The sequence below is a fragment of the Ceratosolen solmsi genome, unplaced genomic scaffold (genome assembly GCF_000503995.2).
Source record: "Ceratosolen solmsi marchali unplaced genomic scaffold, CerSol_1.0 scaffold29, whole genome shotgun sequence".
In the NCBI taxonomy this organism is placed as follows: domain Eukaryota; kingdom Metazoa; phylum Arthropoda; class Insecta; order Hymenoptera; family Agaonidae; genus Ceratosolen; species Ceratosolen solmsi.
This window is the reverse complement of record NW_011948417.1, coordinates 5,929,037-5,947,947: the sequence shown is the minus strand read 5'-3', so window position 1 is coordinate 5,947,947 and position 18,911 is coordinate 5,929,037. Positions and strand designations below refer to the sequence as shown.

Genomic DNA, 18,911 nt, shown 5'->3' with positions numbered 1-18,911 from the left:
ACCGTATAATACTCACGCATTAGAAAGAAAACTGATTTTTTTAAAATATATATTATATTTAGAATTTTCTTTATAATCGCTATAAGCATAAATTGGTATTAACATATTTCATGTCGTGGAGGGTTCGTTCAGCCATTAATGAAAAATTCAAATTTGATCGAAACTTTTGAGTAATGAATTGTACCTGATCGACAAATCCCACACTATACAATAATTGATTATGTGCGAAGGTTTCAGTTTTGACCCTAAAATCGACTCGTATTATGTCAAAATCATAAGCGATGAACGTCGCAGTGTCTCCCTGCCTTTCTATTTCTATATGCGTCAGCGATTTGGTCATGTCAAAGTCATGTTTTATTGAAAGTGAAATACTATTTAAATTAGCAATTTGTATGTTTGAATGTTTAGAGTTTGGTACTTACAATAAATGAGCTTTAGTTTTGTAATGGATAATTAATTTTCAAAATGTAATCTACTTCGTTATTTTGTTCATTTAATCGTAATTTCCTATAACTGCCTGTGTCTAAATTATTTTCTGTAATTGCACATGCTATGTGATAATGTTGGAAATAAGATAAAAAATATCACACGTGTAGTTTTGATATTTTGTTGTAGTGGCTTATATCTAATATCAATATTACAAGTACAATGTACGTATTATTTCTAGATATCCAATTTTCTGTAATTCATAAATCATTAGAAATAATTATAATTTTGACAAACTATCAGCTTATAGTTTATTATTTATTAATAAATCTAATAAATATTTTATATAAAAAATTAAGTAAGTCTGCAGATATACAAAAAATTTATAAACATTTTAATTTTTTGGTAATTGAATAAAAAAACAATGAAATCAAGATAAAAAATGAAAACGAGAATTCTTATTAATGCGTTCTTATTGATTTAATATAAAATATAATATTTATTTAATAATTTTTTTCTACGAAATGTTTATGAGGACACTAGGGGAAGATGTATATATATATATATATATATATATATATATATATATATATATATATATATACACACGTTAATTATTTCCGATTCTTTATTTAATTTTCTTTAAAATAATCTTGATTTTATAATCGGACTTACCAAATGAAAATTCACAATTAATGAAGAAGATTATTCGAACTTAAGAAATGCCCTACTTAATTTTATTTATTATTAAAAAAATATATCAATAAGAGTTGTATATATTTTTTAAATTTATCTCGTATAAGATTTCTAATATAAACTACAGTTAGTTTAAGCACTTTCAGTTCACTTAAACAATTGGATGTTAGAGCATGATTTTTCTTTTATATCGAAAAAACATTTGATTATTATCAATATTATACGGTAGAAAAAAATATTATCACTTTTTCCTTAATTTCCTTAATAACTCTTAAAAAAATAATTAGGATACTAAATTGATATAAACGAAACTAAAATTAATCAAACCCAAGCAAATTAGAAATTGAAGCTTAATAATTCTTTTAACCATTACATTTATATTAAACACGTGTGTAAACACAATGGACTATTAATAAGAAAAAAATTAATAAAATGAATAGACAGTGTAATTGTAATTCTACGTACATAAATCTGTATGTAAAGACGCCTTTTAAGGCAGAATAAATTTGCCACGATAAAGTGCGTATACAATTTATTAAGACTGAACGGTCTTTTTTCTTCTTTCCGAAATAATTTAAACACACAACAGAAAACAAACTTGCAGACTACGTAGTATAAATCGTCCAATAAAATGGTGTTTCGTAAAGTTCGTGCGTGTAGATCCGTGAGATTGGTGAAACTGTTGGGAATCGGAATTAAAAATATAGAATGTGTACAGCGTGTGTCTAGCATGCGGTCATGTTGCCCGATGCTTTAACTCCTAATTTTTTTCAAAAACATCGACATAAAAAAATTAAATCTCATTTCTTTAATATTTATAATAATAAAAAGTTGAACAATTTTTATAGTTTATTAATTACATAGTCACTTCATCTCAGAAATAAACGTAAGAAAGTTTTTCAAGATAAATATAACCTAACATTATCCAACCAGATGCACGTTGTCAGCAATCTCGTTATTACTCGGCCATTATTTAATAAATTTTTTATTCTAACTTATATTTCTCATTTATTCGTAATTAAAATAATCGTGAAACTGATTATTATTTAGCCTATATTTAATTTGAATGTTAAAATTATATTAACTTTAATTATAAATAAGTTAGAAGTGTACGTGCCATTTATTTTCTGATACGTATTTGTGCATAACTAATGTCCACTACTTAATTACGTATTGTTTCCAAAATTTACTTTATAATTATATCTAATAATTTTCATAAATTAATGATAAGGCAGTTACTTGAATATCTTGGATAAAATTTTATTACATTAACGTGGAAGAACAATTTTATGTTCTTTTGATTATTAAATATAATTTATTGTTACATATTTTATAGAATTTTAAGATGTCAATTGTATCGTCGAGAGTTAGTAGTGTGTCATCGATATTGAAAGGATCTGGTGTAAGATCCGCATTAGTTGGTTCGCAAAAGAGAATATGCTTTAAATTACCAACAAGTTTGAAAACAGTTTTAATAAATTATCAAAATGGTTGTGATCGTCAAGCATATCATGATATGATTTGTATACTTCGAGATTCAAATGTGAAGGTATAACTTACTAATTTATATAATATTTAATGAATTATGAATTTCATGAAGCCAATTCAAAAATTTTTTCAATATTTATTATATATTTACAAAAATTAATGCAGATTAATAGTAAAAATATTATGTATATATAAGTTTTTAAATCTTAAATATAAAATTGCTTTGAGATTCTAAAGAAGAAATCAAATTTATACTAATATAAAAAAAAAAGTAAGAAAATATATAAAAACTGTAAAGAATTATACAATTTGCAAGAAAATAATAGTCATTATAATTAAAGATTTTTATAGCAATTTTATAAGTATACAACAATATAAAATCCTAAAATTAATTTTCTTTGGAATACAAATAATTATAAAAGATTATAAGAACCTTCAATTTTTTTCGGGTAATCTTAATCTTTTAGGTCTCTTAAATAAATGTTTGATTCAAACATATATATTGTTTTTATCAATGTAATTGAAACATAAATGAATTTAATCCAATTAATAGAATTTTACATAGTGAAAAGTTTATGGAAAATATTTGTAACTACATTTATAGTAAAATTTATTTCAATGCAATTATGTATTTAAAAATTTGATATTCTATATTTTCATTCATTATTCCTTGTAGGACTATGAATTACTCGAACTTTTAAAAGATCTTCAAGAGTGTATGTCCCTACTGGGTCCCATTCATAAACTTCTAATAGAAGTTTTACTTAATATAAATTGGATCAGTCGATCTCCAGAAATAATAATTAATTTTAAAAAATTTATTGAAGACCTAATGTGCATGTGTATCTATCACTCAAAACTTGTAATAGATAAACTTGTTCTTCAATTTAAATTAAGTAAGTACAAAAATTAATATATTTATAAATAATAAACCTACCGATATAAAAATTATTTGTAATCTTTTTCTTTGCTTTTGTTTTGTTTTTTTTTTTTTAAATTTAGATTACGAAGATGCTTCCAAATGGACAAATGGACAATGTCCTGATAGCTATCGAAACAAGATTAGTCATATACACGATTTATTAAGAAAATTTTTAAAAATTATACCAATGTATGTTTTTTTAAACTTTATATTCATTGCTTAACACACTATATATATATATATGTGTGTGCGTGTGTGTGTGTATATATATATATATAATGCAATTCAAATTTAATTCTAGGTCAAGTGATGTACTTGTACAAAGTCTCACGTCTCTCTATCCTCATATTACAGAAGGGATAATAGTAACACAACAATATATATTTGCTTTACTTTATATATTAAATTATGCTCCACAATTAAGAAAAGATATACTTTCATTAATTATACACAGGTATTTTATAAATATTCATTAATAATATTAATTTTATGATACAGCATTCTTTAGTTATAATTTTATCTTTTATTTTTTCTTTTTTTGTAGATTAGTAGCTTTGGATGTAAGTGTTCCTCCGTCAGAAATTCAACGATATGAAGATGAGGAAATGGAACAAGATGATGAAACAATCTTCAAATTGGATGATAATACAGAAAATAATAGTAAGAAATCTAGTAATGTAGAGATGAAACATCCAAATGCACAATTATTAGATGTGTGTATGGAGCAACTACTTGCATATGTGTATGAATGTTGCCATGTCGAATTAAACGTACAAATTGACATATTAAAAAGCATTTATAATGACTTATTATATATATTTGAAAGAATAATCTTACCAACACATGCAAGTCATCATGTTCAGTTTATCATGTTCTACCTTTGTAGTTTCAAACCAATAATAGCCGAGGCATTTGTTAAATGGTTGTGGTTAAAAGTATCTAATCCAAATGTGGCTCCAATTATAAGGCAATCGGCTGTATTCTACATTGCTAGTTTATTAGCAAGAGCAAATTATATAACACTTAAGTGAGTTTAATTACTGGATTATTCCAAAGCTTATAATATTTTTATTAACAAAGACTAGAAGTTAATTCAGTCGTTAGATATTATAACTAAATTAAATTGCATTTCTGTTAGATGTTAAAAAATAATTTTATTCTATAGTATACACGTATAGTATTCTTAGGCATATATAATTAATTATTTCAAATATATTAAATCAATCTTTTTAATAAAAAGGAATTAACTATTTAAAACTTTGTAACTCAAATTTGTTAAAACTGTGATAAATTTTTATTATGAAACGAAATTGATTAAGATTATATATTTCAGCTTAATTCAGGGCGTCCTGTCAGAAATGTCAACATGGATTCATAGTTATATCAGTTCACAAGATAGTTTAGAATGTGCTAATAGTGATGTTAGAGTACACACAGTTTTCTATTCTGTATGCCAAGCTATGTTTTATTTATTAGCTTTTAGACATAAGGATATAATAGATGGAAAGAGAAGTGAGTTTAGAGAATATTTTGTAAAACATTTTATTCAATAGAAAATTATGAATGTATAATACGAAATATGTTTCTTTCAGATCTTTTGTTCTTGCAAGGGCTTCATCTTACGAAAATTGTCACATGCAGGTTAAATCCGTTAAGAGTTTGTCAACCAGCAGTCATTCAAAATTTTGCCACTGTTACGAGAAAATATCAGTTGGCTTATTGTTACACAATTATTGAAAGAAATTCACGTAGTAGTTTACCAGTACTTCAAAGTACAAACCGCTTCTTTAATTTATTAGATACATTTTTTCCATTTGATCCATATTTGTTAATATCTAGTGATCATAGAATAATGCCTATATATAATAATAGTCAGGCCACTATGGGCAATACTACAGATTCCTACACCTCAGTAAAAAAAACAGAATGCGACGAAGACGATTTCATGGACGATAATTTCTCCCCTCCAAGTTTAGAGTCGCGTAATTCTTTGGATAAATTTTCTTACAGCACTTCACCAGGTTTTATTTGTACGTGATTACATGTGATATTTCAGATTTTAGTAGAAATATTTTGAAAGTAACAATTCATCTATTGCCATATTTCATCTGATTATGTACATAATGGCAAAATTTGAATACGCATCTGTGAGTATATTAAAACTAAAATCCGCTTCGACGTGTTATCAAATAGAATTATTTAATGGGTATATCGAGATACCTATAATCAAAGCAAATATTAAAATTTATATACAATTAGATTAATTTATATTGTTAATTTTAGTAATGACAACAAAAAAAAAAAAAAATTAATGCTATGTTATTTTATGAATAGCATTGTAATGTTAAAAATAGAAATTACGATTAAAACAACGTTTATGTACATTAATAATAATTATAACAACTGCCCATTCGTAAATTTTTGTAATATGTTCTTCAAAGGAAGTTTCTTGCGTATGTCTTCTATGAATTATCTATCAACAACAATATTTGCTTATCGTACAGCCTTTTTTCTTTTTTTTTTAATTTTATTCATATCATATGATTTTGGTAGTGAAAAATTTTTTTAGCAGAGAAATCTGATTTTATAATTGATATTGCTCCTCGTATGAAGTGTTACATTTGCGATCAAAATAAAATATTTTCTATTATGGTGGCCACTTTTTCTGATGGCTTTCAGAATCGTAGGAATGCTATTTTGTCTTATGAAATATTCTACTACGATGTGATTTCTAAAATAAGTATCATAAAAGTAATGTCGTCTCATCATCTATTATCAATCTATTGTTGGTGCTTCATTTTTTATACGCATTCATTAATTTACATTTTTTTTTTATAAGTACAGTATATATTTATAGGAATCGTAATAATAAATGTTTCGGAGCTTTAAGAATTCAACAGAATTATAGATTGTCACTGTTGTAAGAATTAACATTTAAGATTCATAGAAATCAAATGCCCAAATAATTTTGATTATTAATCACCGTCTTATTGAAATTTAATTATAAGTATGGAATAGCATTCACTATGAAAACCTCGACAATTTATCTAATCCGGCTTTTAACTTCAATAATAAAGTGGCCAAAACTTCATTACAATTAACAAACTTTTATTATCGATTCACTACAAATGATAAAATTCCATTTTAATTTATCGATCTACGATCATTGATAAACATATTAAATATATTCATAAAGAATCAGAGTATGAAAGGCAGATCTTGTTGTTGTTGGACTAGAGTTGCTAGAGCTTCTTCCACATTCTCTGGCAAATGGTCCAAAAGCATACGAGGCATCACAGATAATTCCATAAACTCTTCTGGGTGCGCCCATCGCATCTCAAATTTCTTTTCTTTATTACTTTGCTTCCTGAAATATGCCAATTTAATATTAATATAAGCACGTTGATTATATTCATAAGTGTAAATACGTAAACGAGAAAACCTTTTCTTTTCTTTCGATGCCGACTTGCATCGAGCAATATGCAGTATTCTACCCGCTGTATAAAGTCTGACTTTTGAGTATCTCCTTCTTGTAACATCTTTTTCTAAAATAGTCGTTTCCTAAAATTATGTAATTCTTAAATAGATAATGAAGCAAGCATTCGATACTTTTGTAGATAAATTTCGCAAAACTTTCAAGTTTTCAACAACAAAAAAAAAAAAAAAAGAAAAAAAAAATTATATAAAAATTTGTTTCTTTATTAAGCACAATATATTTAAATTTAAACATCTAATGTCATGGTTAAAATAAAATTAAAAAAATCAATTTTATCATCGAAATAGTGTTAGTTTAATAAATATATACAATTGTTGTAAAAATAACCATTAAAATACTCTGCATCCTTTTGTATGTTATATTTGTTTGTTATATACAATAAGAGTATTATGTTTTTGATTATTAATAGTAGATTATAAAAAGTGAATTTTCATACCGTTTGTCGAATGAATGATGTTTCAGATAAAAGAGGTAATTGTCCTGGAATGGAGTTAATTGTATTGCCATTTCTCCAGGTTCTATTTAAATCTCGATCAGGAACCCCAAATAGTACATAACCAAATCCATTAAGCACAACTCTGTACTATAATTGGAAACAAAATTTTTATAAACGTCAATCAACTTATTCAATGGCATATACCCATGTTTTGTAAATAAATATTATCAATTTTATACTTCAATTGTATCCGTTTTCTGAAGTTTTGATTATATTTATTGTAAAATACCTAAACATATAGTTATTTTTAATTGATATATTTACCTTAGGGAGTCTACATGCCTGTAGCGTAATTAACAATGAGGTTCGAAAATTTTCCATACTGTCAACGCTAAGTCGCATAACCAAATCGTCTCCCAATCCTATCGATAATACAAATTCCTCTGTCACTCTTGCAGCTTCTCTGCTCAGCAATCCAGCTAAATCATTAAACGTATTTAACAATTAAAATAAAGGAGTTTCGATCAAGCGAATGACTATTATTTGCAATTTTTGGGGGAGTAAATTTTGAATTTAGTAAAATCAATGTATAATAATTGATATATTTAAAAATATATTCATTCTATGTTAAATTTAAAGTAAATTGTTTTTCCATTTTTTTTTTCTACGACCTATCGATGAATAATATAACAAATTTTTTTAGTATCTAGAAAATTCAATTCTTGTATATGAAGTAGATATTTTAATATAGTATAATATTTTTTAAATATTTATATATATAAATTTTTACTAAATACTATTTTTCCTTAATTAACACTAAAAATTGTAATACACAAACTATTGTATTTCACAAAATATTGACATTATTGTAAATCATAAATGTCTAAATGTTTCATTGTAACGATTTTTTTTCTTTTTTTTTTTTTCTTTTTTTTTTCATTTGATAAGTTCGTATAAAATGATTGTTATTTTTTTTTTAATTTATTAATGCATACCTGGCGTTGAAAAAGCGTAAACCCTTAAATTAGGATATCGGGGTCGTATTAAAGTACCTAACAGCACTGCTAATCCAGCACCGAGACTATGCCCTGAAAAATGTTATAAAAATAAGACAATAATATTAAGTAATAGAAATACATAATATTATTTATTAACTTGCCTGTAAGCGTAAGATTGTAATGTGGATATATCTTAAATGCATTATCAAGAACTTTGTATTGATCTAATTGTTTCAATAGCACTTTTGCTCCTACAATCATACCTCTGTGAGCCTGAAAATATTAAAATATAATTACAATATAATGAGTTATACTTCTTTGATAAACATGCGCAAGTTATATAAAATAATTATAAAATAAATCAATATATTTCAATATATCACCAAGTGAATTTGTCGTTCTTTAATAATATTGTGCGATTAATTCAATAGTCGCACAAGCTTATATAAATGTGCCACACAAAACTTGTATTAAATTTTGTATAATTAAAAATAAATAAAATATTTAAATATGAAACAAATATGTAATTTTAATTTATGACATTGATTAATAAATTTTAATATTATATAAAACAAGGCTCGTTCAAGTTTTCTGTCATTGTAAAATCAATTTGTCTTTTTATATTTTATCATGATAAAAACATGATAAAAAATAAAATATTAATGTATGAACTTGCCATGCTACCCGGAGGAAGACCTTCTGGTTCAAAGAAGTCTGAAGCTGCCGCAATGTCCGTAATAAGATCTCTTAAAGATAAAGAGCCCCTGATGACAATTACTATACTCGATGTTTTGTGATCGGCCAGTACACAAAACGGTATCTACACGAATAAAGTGTAGAATTGATGAAAATTTGATATAATCGCTGTTCATTATTGCCTATGTGAATGCTTACGTATTTGATTAAAATATTAAAGAACAACTTATGATAATAAGAATTACATTTACATAATTAAAAATCAGAATCGATTAAAAAATCAATTTTCAATCAATTAACAATTTATTGATTTAATTTAACATAGGTGTACGATCATTCGAATAATAAGTTTAAAATATATTTATACCAAATATTAGTAAAAATATAACTACCACGGCTACTGTTATTAAGGTCAGTTCCTTGAAATATCTACAATTGCAGTACTAAGAAAATAATTCAAGTATTATCAATTTAAATTGAAACTTTGATGCAATGGATTCAATTTACTAATTGTTTCATTGCTAGATAGTTTTACATATTTAGACACATAAGTTTAAAATATACGTCTTATATTGTTATACACACCTCACACAAGTGATTTCTAAAAGACGCGAAAAGTATGTCGTCCTCGGAGAGTTTAGAAAGAGTTTTTACCCCCGACAAACTACACAAGCAACAATTGTCGTCGAGTATGATGTTTCGCTTTCTCCTGAAAATAGATGAAAAAAAAAAAAAATACTTTCATTCCATAGCCGTAAGCTATTCTAACTTATTGTAACAAATAATCATCATTTTAATAGTTTATTCTTTTCATATTAAAAGTAAAGCTTTTTACATTTTACTTTATTGAATAAAGTAATTTTTAATAAAGAACGACAAAGAAAGTAAATAAATAAAAAAATGTTATTCACTTGCATATTATATTTATTCATTTATTACATTTTCAATACTATCAATACTTAAATAAATTAAATATAAAATAAAATAATTTATTATTTGCAACAAATTTGAAAAATCTTATTATTGAACAATTCATTTTAAGGTCTTCTTAAAGTAATTTGTTAATAATGTCATATTGTTATTCTGTGTTAAAAAGAATAGTTTATATTTTCTAGGGGCACATTGTGTCTTTGAATTGATATTAAATAATGCAAAAGTATAAATATATGATAATAGTAGTCGATTTTGCATATCGTTCTTTCGTTAATAGAAAATGTTATGCTTAGTAAGTTTTTAAAAATACCAAAACCGCTTATAATATATATATATATATATATATATATATATATATATATGCCCGTTAATAATTCCAACTTTAAAGATTCGCTCATTGAACGAAATTTTATTTACTCGATTAAATGTATATGAAAAAAATGCCGAGGGAAATCTTTCTTTATTATATAAAATTAGGAACTTATGGACGACACATTTAGCACTTGCATATTTTCCATTCACACTTGATTTTAAAATTAATAAAAACTGCCAATGTATGAGAATCCACGAAGAAAAGTAAAAATTTTTATTCCGTGCTTGTCATGAATCATGACAACAAGTTCCTTTATAATAATCTCAACTTTTTAATGTAAGCAATTGTATCATCATTATTTTTATGCGTATTATTAAGTTTTATTATTTAATAATGTGTAAGCGTATGAGGTTCTTATAAACTAATTAATCCCGGATCAAAATACTCTTTTTGCTAAACGTATAGAACTCGTTATTGTATTAATCTCTAAGACGAGGGAAAACTTTAATTTCCTACAGCCTTAAGAAGCCAAATAAATTTCTAAGCTTTGGAAAACAATTAATCTAAAATCTCAATTTGATATTTAAAATAAAGCTAAGCAATGTATTACTTATCGCTAATACTTCAACTTGCGATTACAAGATAATAATAATACAAGAGATTATGTAGCGGTTATAATCAATTTTAATCATAATAATAAATAAATGAACACAACGCTCGGCCAAGTACAGGAACAGAGGAAAAATCAAAGAGACGAAAAGTTCTTCATACCGTAAGCACGCACAACACGTCATCTCGCGCACAAGCCGAAAACAGCCGGTGCAGGCATGCCTGTAAATAACAAATAACCAGCCGTATGAAGCGATCGAGAGTTGGATGTAGTGGTGAGCCCAATCCAATGACATCCAGGAGGGGGCTTCAGCGAATATGTTGATTCCGACTGAAAGAAGCCGATCGTGTTACATGAAAAACTGAGTTGCCGATCTCGTAAGAGCAGTCGAACTTTTTCTTCCACTTTCCGAGGCTTTGTTTTCAATAAACGTTTTAAATAAAATTTGCTTTAAAATTGTCTGACTCGTTCTTACAATATTAAATTTACATTATTTATCTCTATGGAGTTCAGATATTGCATAAAATTAAATATTTTACTTAATATGAATACTGAATGAACAAATATATATGGCTTTGTTATGTTAGTTGATAGTTGGAATAATTTAAATTTGGTGTTTTAATTTTGAAGTCTCATATTTTTGTATATTAATTTGCTTATACGTTCACTTGATTGTATTATTATTTTTGTTGTTATTATTGTTATTGTTATTATTATTCCTATAATTATTATAATATTTTTATCCTAAGCATTTGTAATAATTCTTCATTTAGTTTATTAATTAAAATTAGTTTACTTCATTTTAATTTATTTATAATAAATTTGTACGGGATTATTTGTCATTGCTGTTTAAAAATTTTTTTTTTTTTTTTTTTTTTTTTTATATAAATAAGCACTTTCTAGTTTGCATTCGAATTCTTAATATCATATTAATTTCATAGGGTTTTGAACCACGTACTCACTCGTTCTTATGATTAAAAAAAAAAAAAAAAAAAAATCACTCCTCTCTAGTCTCGTGTGATTTTCAAATTATAATTTGATTACGTTGAATTATAAAACTTTTGATAAACCGTTATTCGTTCCTATTATTATTTAGTATAGTGCCTTATTAAATAATAAATTGAATCAATTAGCCGAACATACATTAATAATCAATTTATAAACAATTGCCATAATACCTACTTCGTTTGGATTAACTAAATAAATACTAACCAGTACTATATTTAGGTCGCTCGAGAATATTCAATCGTTTAAGTTCAAGCGTTTCTCGTTTTTGTCGGACTCTTAAGAGTACACATCCCGCCATAACATCGGATGGTACCAAATCCGTTCCACGGAAAAGAGCACTTAAGAACCCTGAAATAAATATAAAATAATTACCTTTCGTATTTCGTTCGTACATCGAGTATTGTAAAATATGAATCAAAGTGATTTTTTTATTTCAACTATTCACGGGTAATCGCTTAAAGTAGCAAATTAAGTAATATTCGTACTACTATGCTATATTTCTCAATAAATTTTCTCTTAATTTTATAATATCATAAAATTTAAACGGTCATTGCCATCTATTGTAATTGAAAAACTCAAAATACAATGGCAACTCCATTTAATGTCTCTGCTACCTCTAAATATCCACGATTATTCACAATTCTCTGACAATTTGTAAAACTACACCAATTAAATAATTCTACGCGAATGGACCTGGTGATAAGAAAACGATCTTTCATAAAGGTCGTATAATAGCGAAAATTTCAAGGTCACGGTTTCACCCGCATGTACCTATGTCTCACCAGCAACATGTTGAAAAGTCTCGTTGGCACTCTCGTCTCGCCTCATCCACCAGAAAAACTTGAAACGCCTTAGCCAGATCCTCGACACCTTGCCGTGCTCGACCGAATCCTCCAGCTCGTTATCCTGGAGGCCAAGCGATCCCAGCGGATCAAAGATCAATGCTAATCCAAGGATCGTTAAACCGATCAATACCCAGTCGAATAGTACGAGCGCCTCTACAACTCCGATCGTATAGTACTCGCTGCTACAGTGCACCCCATCGCTGAATAACCATAGTGTGCCCAGGATATTCCATACTATTTCTGGAGGTATCAGCAGCACTCTGTCAATCCAAATTCTTTCTATTTTTTTTCTTTTTTTTTTTTCTTGACGCTTATTTCATTATATCAAGTCTAATGATAAAGTTCAAATAGATCTTTTACTGTTTAATTCAAATTCATCTAGATATACAAGTTAATTTTATTCAAAATATTTACGACATTTTTATTTGAAATTATTGCTTCTTTCGCATCTTCAACTTCAATTAGTATTATGGATTTCGTTACATCGTATTGAAAATTTTTTATGTAACATTATAAAGTGTTTCAAATTCTTCTATGAGACGTAAACATTTAATTTTTTTTTGTTTATTCCACAATATAAAATACGATTTTATTGTGATTCCTCATTAAGATGATATATTATTTATAATGGTTAACATTACAATTAATTATACAATATATTCGATTCAAATTGTTGCTATGTAAATGAAAAAAAAAAAAAAAAAAATTTTTACTAAGAATTCATTCACTTACTTAACTGTGAGAAGAGGCTGTACATAACGACGTGCATACGTATCAGTTATTGAGCCACGCGCGCTATGATTCACTATGAAAACTATTAAGATTGTAATAATTCCAAGTATAGTCATTTCTCCTACTAGAAAGACTCTTACAAGATCTCCACCCAATTGACATTTCCATGTTTCCGCGTAATATCTTAGGCAAGCAACTCCTATTAGCACGAACCTGTTGTAAGAAAAGATTACCTTAGACTATATTTTATCTCCTTTCTTATAGATATAAATTCGGAAATATTTAAAAAATATAATTTTGAAAGTATCAATTTTTTTTTTTTTTTTTTTTTTTTTTTTTTTTTTGAAAAATTTCAATTCTTCCTTACATTTATCAATCGTTGCTTAATATTATTAGGAATTTATATAAATTTGTTGGTTTTCATTTTATTTTGAAGTTATGTTATCAACACCAGTCAAAATATTTAAAGAATATTTTTTTAACGATTATCTGAATATAGATTGTCTGAATCATAGTATTTAAAATTACTTTTTGTATTGATATTATAAAGATATTATTTATTTCTATTTAATCATAGTATCATCATATATTTCAAAGTTTAATCTCAAAATAATTTAATTTAAAAACATCAATTTCATATAAATAATTACAATAAGTTTGATATATTTAAAAAGCTTATTTCGCTTAAAGCATAGTTAGAGCATTGATTAAATATCGCAACCATAAGCGTATTTATTTTGATTATAGCGAGTTCAACATTATATCAAATTGAAGTACTTTTTCATTAATTATTATTTTTAACCAATCGACAATCCTCGATAACATTTTTTTTGTTATTCTGAAATCAGCTTTTACATAATATTATGTGAGTAAAAGTTTTTTATAAAATTTTATTGCACTTTGCCAATATTTCCATTATTTTTACATCATTTCATACGCTGGCCTCTTAATTAAAAATTATTTAAAGAAAAAAAAGTATAAAAAAAAAAATAATAAAACAGAATTAAAATAAATTTAAATTTAAACTATGTGTTTAATAATAACAAAATACAATAAGAGAGTAGTGACAGAAGTAACAACAGAAGCAACAATAGAAAAGACTTTTTATACATTTTGTTACGTAGAATATAAAAAATAAATGTATTAACTTAATTTGCAATTAAATTTTGTAAAAAAACAATATATAAATTTCTTAAAAATGAAAAATAATAATAGAAAAAATGTTAATGTTTAAAGAAATATATAAAACTAGTTTTTGAATAATTTTTATAATTTATTGCTGCGATACTTTTGACTATTGTTAAGTGAAAAAACTGAAGTTCCTGCTTCTCAAAATTATACAGTATCGTTGATGTATAATAAAACTGTGCATCATATTTATGATTTAGTAGTTGTAGAGGGCACTTTTATATTGTATCACAAAGAAAAGCTTAATCATCAATTAAATTTTAATACAGTAAACATACTATTACGTTGGTAACGGTCTTGTAAGCTTCGAATGTAGCTCTTAGTAGATATGATTCTTTGCCCGAGTCTTATTAGATATGATGTTTAAAAAGAAAAAGAAAATTTTTAATTCTTGGATATCAGCATGCTGCTGCATACACAGCATTGATTTTATTAAGGTTTACGAAGAGTTAATTACGATGTTCAAATAATTCATGTAAGAAAATTCAACAAAATAATATTGGTAGTTTTTTTTTTTTTTTATTTATTTTATATTACTACATAGAACGTTCCCTGCTTAAAATAAATGTTTGTAGCTTTACAATGTATAAGATGTATTTTATTAATTTTAAATGATAAATGCATTTAATTTTCATACATTGTTATAAAATATAAGAAATTTAATGAAAAGTTTTTACCATATAATTCTAATAAATATTTCGAAAAGTCCAGGATAAACGAGATCATCTGTGGCAGTAAGCCATTTTCGACCAAATAATTTCAGAGCTGGCATTTTCCTGTAAAAACAAAGTATCATGTAAAAATTATTTTCTGATAAATTTTACAATAAAAACTATTTTTAAATACATAAGATTGAAACGAACAAAAAGTAATTTGATTTTACTTTATTGTCAGTACTCACGTATCCTACAGTTTCGATTTTTACATATAACAAGCATTTTTACATGATAAATTATAAAGATGGATAGATTTTTGCTTAAAGAAAAATAAATATAAAGAGCCATTCAATTTATATAGCCATTTGATTTAATAAAAATACTATATTTCAATTACAATGGTAACATTGCATTGTTTATATTATAATTTTATTTCATAAATTGGCTTCAACTTTTTGCATTGCCTGTGTTGATTAATTTCACTTTCATAAGCATATTCAAGAAAATCAAATATTAAGAATCAAACACATGAAATTGATTAAAAATATAAAATCATAAGATTTCAGGACAATATATTCCTGAAAAATTTCGACAAATGCAAAATAATAAACCAAATATTTTTTAATATATCATAAAAAGTAATTTAACATTTAAAAAATCTACAAATAATACTCGATACAATATGTATTAAAAACAAATTATAATCAATTGCAATATTTCAATATTTTTTCACGTCCAACTTAAATACTCAATGCACTATAAACATGTACGTATATAATTGTTAAATTAATATAAACCAATAAATTACGTAGGCATATTAAGATCTAACCTACAATGTTTCTAAAACAGAAAAATACGATTTTAGAAAAGTAACAAAAGCATAACCAAGATTAAAGAACTAAAGAATTAAAGAATTCAATAGCTGCATTAAGCCTGTTTTAATCCTTTATAGTGCGCAACGGAACCACATGTTCATACTATCTCCCCCCCCCCGCACCCATTTTTTTTACATTTTTCATATACAAATAATTTGTAATAGCTTCAAGTCCTAAGTCGAATAAATGTCCTTGATTAAAACAGGCAAAGCCGTAAAGCAAAAAAGGATAGTGTCCTTCTTCGAATGATTACTATCGAAGTCCGTCCGGCTTATAGTAATAAAACCATTAGCCGGGCAGACGTTGGGTTCGAATGTCACAGCGTACAGTGCAAGAAATACATTAGAGTAGATTAGTTAATTTGAATGAAAATGAGCATTTTCAAGCTTTTTGCAAAGGTAATGCAGTTTTGTGTAATTGTTTGATTAAATTATAGCTCGTATATATGTAACCGTTTTTATATATTAAAATGTTACTGAAAAAATTATTAAAAAATTATTCCCTAGAGCAATGTTGATTTAGCTTTCTGCCTTATTGTCCGAATTATATATATTTATAAATAATATATATTTAATATTAGTATTAATACAATAAATTCATTTAAAATAAATTTTCTTATTATCTCATACTTTAGAAAATAATTATATTCTGACAGGTAATATTTTATTTACAAATTATTTCGAGAAGAATTTCTGTTCAAATGATTTAAAAGTTGATATTACAATATACTTTTCAACACGAATGAGCAACTTTTAATAATTTAATATCAATTATAATTTAATTTATTGATCGCTTTTCTATTTTATAAAAAAAAAAAAAATATATATCTAATGTATCCAACTATAAATAAATCTATATACATTTCTCTAAATAAGGAAAATATAATTCGTACATTAATTAATTATACAAAATTTGAACAAAAGTATTTAACGACATGAATTTAATCTGATAAGAATTGCAATTACAATAATAATTCTTAAAAAAAAAATAAGAACTCATTTTAGTATTTTATAAAATATTATAAATTATTTATTATCAAAAGATTTCCAAATGATAAATTGATATTATAATTTAATATTTTTCTGCTTAATGTAAAGATACATATTATACAAATTCATGACAAAATATATTGTTTTAATACAGTAAATCTTCATTAATTTTGAATAATGGGTATTGATTTAAAAAAATTTTTTTTTTTTAATAAAGTAATGATAGTTAATTTTACAATTTTACAGTTACAGAAATCTTAAAAAATATCAACATGCTATTTATGTATTATTAATGAAAAGTATAATCATTCGACATTGTTTATAATTTATGATAACGAGTGAGTTGATTAATTTAATTTATACACTTAAAAAAAACTATTTACTACAAGCAATAACATATTTCTTAGTTAATATCATATCAAGCAATTAGCAGTTTCTTATTCAAAACAATTTATAACTTCTCAATGCTTCATAATAAACATTTATAACGATTTTTTTCAGATTATTACAAAAATAATAATGTAATTGTAATTATATTAAAAATATGTTACATATTTTTAAGTAGACGATACAAATTATATCATAGATCTACAAGTTAAATAAATCGCAATTTAAATGTAAATAAAAATTTAACAAAAATTCGTTTATCTATATATCTTCAAATATAAAAACGTATCTTTCCTTATAATTGTAGTATGTGGAATTCCTCATCAAGGATATAGTTGAAATAATTAAAGCATACCTATTAATGGATAAAAGTAGTTGCTTAATGTTGATTGCGCAGAAACACCGAGAAACTTATTGGACTTGGATGACTTTGTATACTATTCTACGTAATGCATATTAGGTAATTTCTTGAGCGATTTCTTAATGTAGAGCATCGTTAAATACAGTAAATGATATACAATTACAAATATTTATTAGCTGGCACAGTGTGATACATGGATTTAATTGAAATTCAATCAAAACAATTACCGAATTTGCTTTGTAAATTATATTTGATATATAATTACAAAATTATAACGCTATAAATAAATATAATGATATAATAAAAATAGAATTATAATTATAAATATAATGAGATAAAAAATAAATTATATTTGCTTTCAAAAATACTATTATAACTATTATAATTTATGATTTTAATTACTTTTGTAATCTATGATTTATTTTTAATCTTACAGTGTAATGATATTTATAATGAAAAAAATTTTCATTCAAATTACACTTTATCTTAGCAATAATGATTTTAAAGAAATTTCTAATCTTCACAAAGTTAATTTAAACAGAAAATGTGTACCGATAATAATTATAATATACTAAATATTTTAACTATCTATAAGACTCAACAGTTTTATTTCAATTATATATTTGTTAAAAATATTGCAAATCTTCTTCTTCAAGAAAATTGTAATAAAATTGCTGTTTAGTTTATTTAATTGTTGTTTCATTTATTAAATATTATATAATTTGTATGCCTGCGCATAATACTTTACTAAATAAAATAAAACATAGTTATGATATATTTTAATTAAAATCTTGTTCATGTTCATTATATAACTTAGATAAACATTAATAATTTAATAATCATTTTTATTAATAAT

General features: G+C 25.0%; 2 protein-coding genes across 4 annotated transcripts in view; one reads left to right on the top strand and one right to left on the bottom strand.

Moving 5' to 3' along the window:
- Positions 1-1,858: 1,858 nt before the first annotated feature.
- On the top strand, positions 1,859-7,708 carry Tif-IA (RNA polymerase I-specific transcription initiation factor RRN3 homolog Tif-IA). Its single transcript, XM_011496375.1, has 9 exons — positions 1,859-2,008; positions 2,459-2,671; positions 3,287-3,506; positions 3,613-3,721; positions 3,834-3,986; positions 4,077-4,559; positions 4,866-5,044; positions 5,125-5,679; positions 7,491-7,708. Exons 2-8 carry the CDS (start codon positions 2,468-2,470, stop codon positions 5,568-5,570), a joined length of 1,794 nt encoding a protein of 597 aa, XP_011494677.1. The 5' UTR covers positions 1,859-2,008; positions 2,459-2,467; the 3' UTR covers positions 5,571-5,679; positions 7,491-7,708.
- The window catches only part of LOC105359723 (sn1-specific diacylglycerol lipase beta), a 25,886-nt gene continuing 13,484 nt past the window's right edge, over positions 6,510-18,911 (bottom strand). The window contains exons 3-15 of one of the 3 annotated variants that reach the window (XM_011496377.1): positions 15,465-15,563; positions 13,600-13,812; positions 12,805-13,127; positions 12,227-12,370; positions 11,176-11,344; positions 9,744-9,867; positions 9,139-9,282; positions 8,624-8,735; positions 8,460-8,552; positions 7,789-7,943; positions 7,465-7,611; positions 6,975-7,093; positions 6,510-6,899 (exon numbers count right to left, since the gene is read on the bottom strand). In XM_011496377.1, coding sequence (XP_011494679.1) covers positions 6,731-6,899; positions 6,975-7,093; positions 7,465-7,611; positions 7,789-7,943; positions 8,460-8,552; positions 8,624-8,735; positions 9,139-9,282; positions 9,744-9,867; positions 11,176-11,344; positions 12,227-12,370; positions 12,805-13,127; positions 13,600-13,812; positions 15,465-15,559 — 2,007 coding nt within the window. In that variant the 5' untranslated portion in view covers positions 15,560-15,563 and the 3' untranslated portion in view covers positions 6,510-6,730. Of the gene's footprint in view, positions 7,094-7,464; positions 7,612-7,788; positions 7,944-8,459; positions 8,553-8,623; positions 8,736-9,138; positions 9,283-9,743; positions 9,868-11,175; positions 11,345-12,226; positions 12,371-12,804; positions 13,128-13,599; positions 13,813-15,464; positions 15,564-18,911 lie in introns of those variants that run through there. The other 2 variants (XM_011496376.1, XM_011496378.1) reach the window with 2 other exon arrangements.

What these genes read in the sequence shown, in the direction of transcription:
- Tif-IA (XM_011496375.1), top strand. Translation starts at nt 2,468, where the DNA reads ATGTCAATTGTATCGTCGAGAGTTAGTAGTGTGTCATCGATATTGAAA. An exon ending in TTTTTAAAAATTATACCAAT is followed by an intron (nt 3,722 to 3,833) that starts GTATGTTTTTTT and finishes ATTTAATTCTAG; the next exon opens with GTCAAGTGATGTACTTGTAC. An exon ending in CTTTCATTAATTATACACAG is followed by an intron (nt 3,987 to 4,076) that starts GTATTTTATAAA and finishes CTTTTTTTGTAG; the next exon opens with ATTAGTAGCTTTGGATGTAA.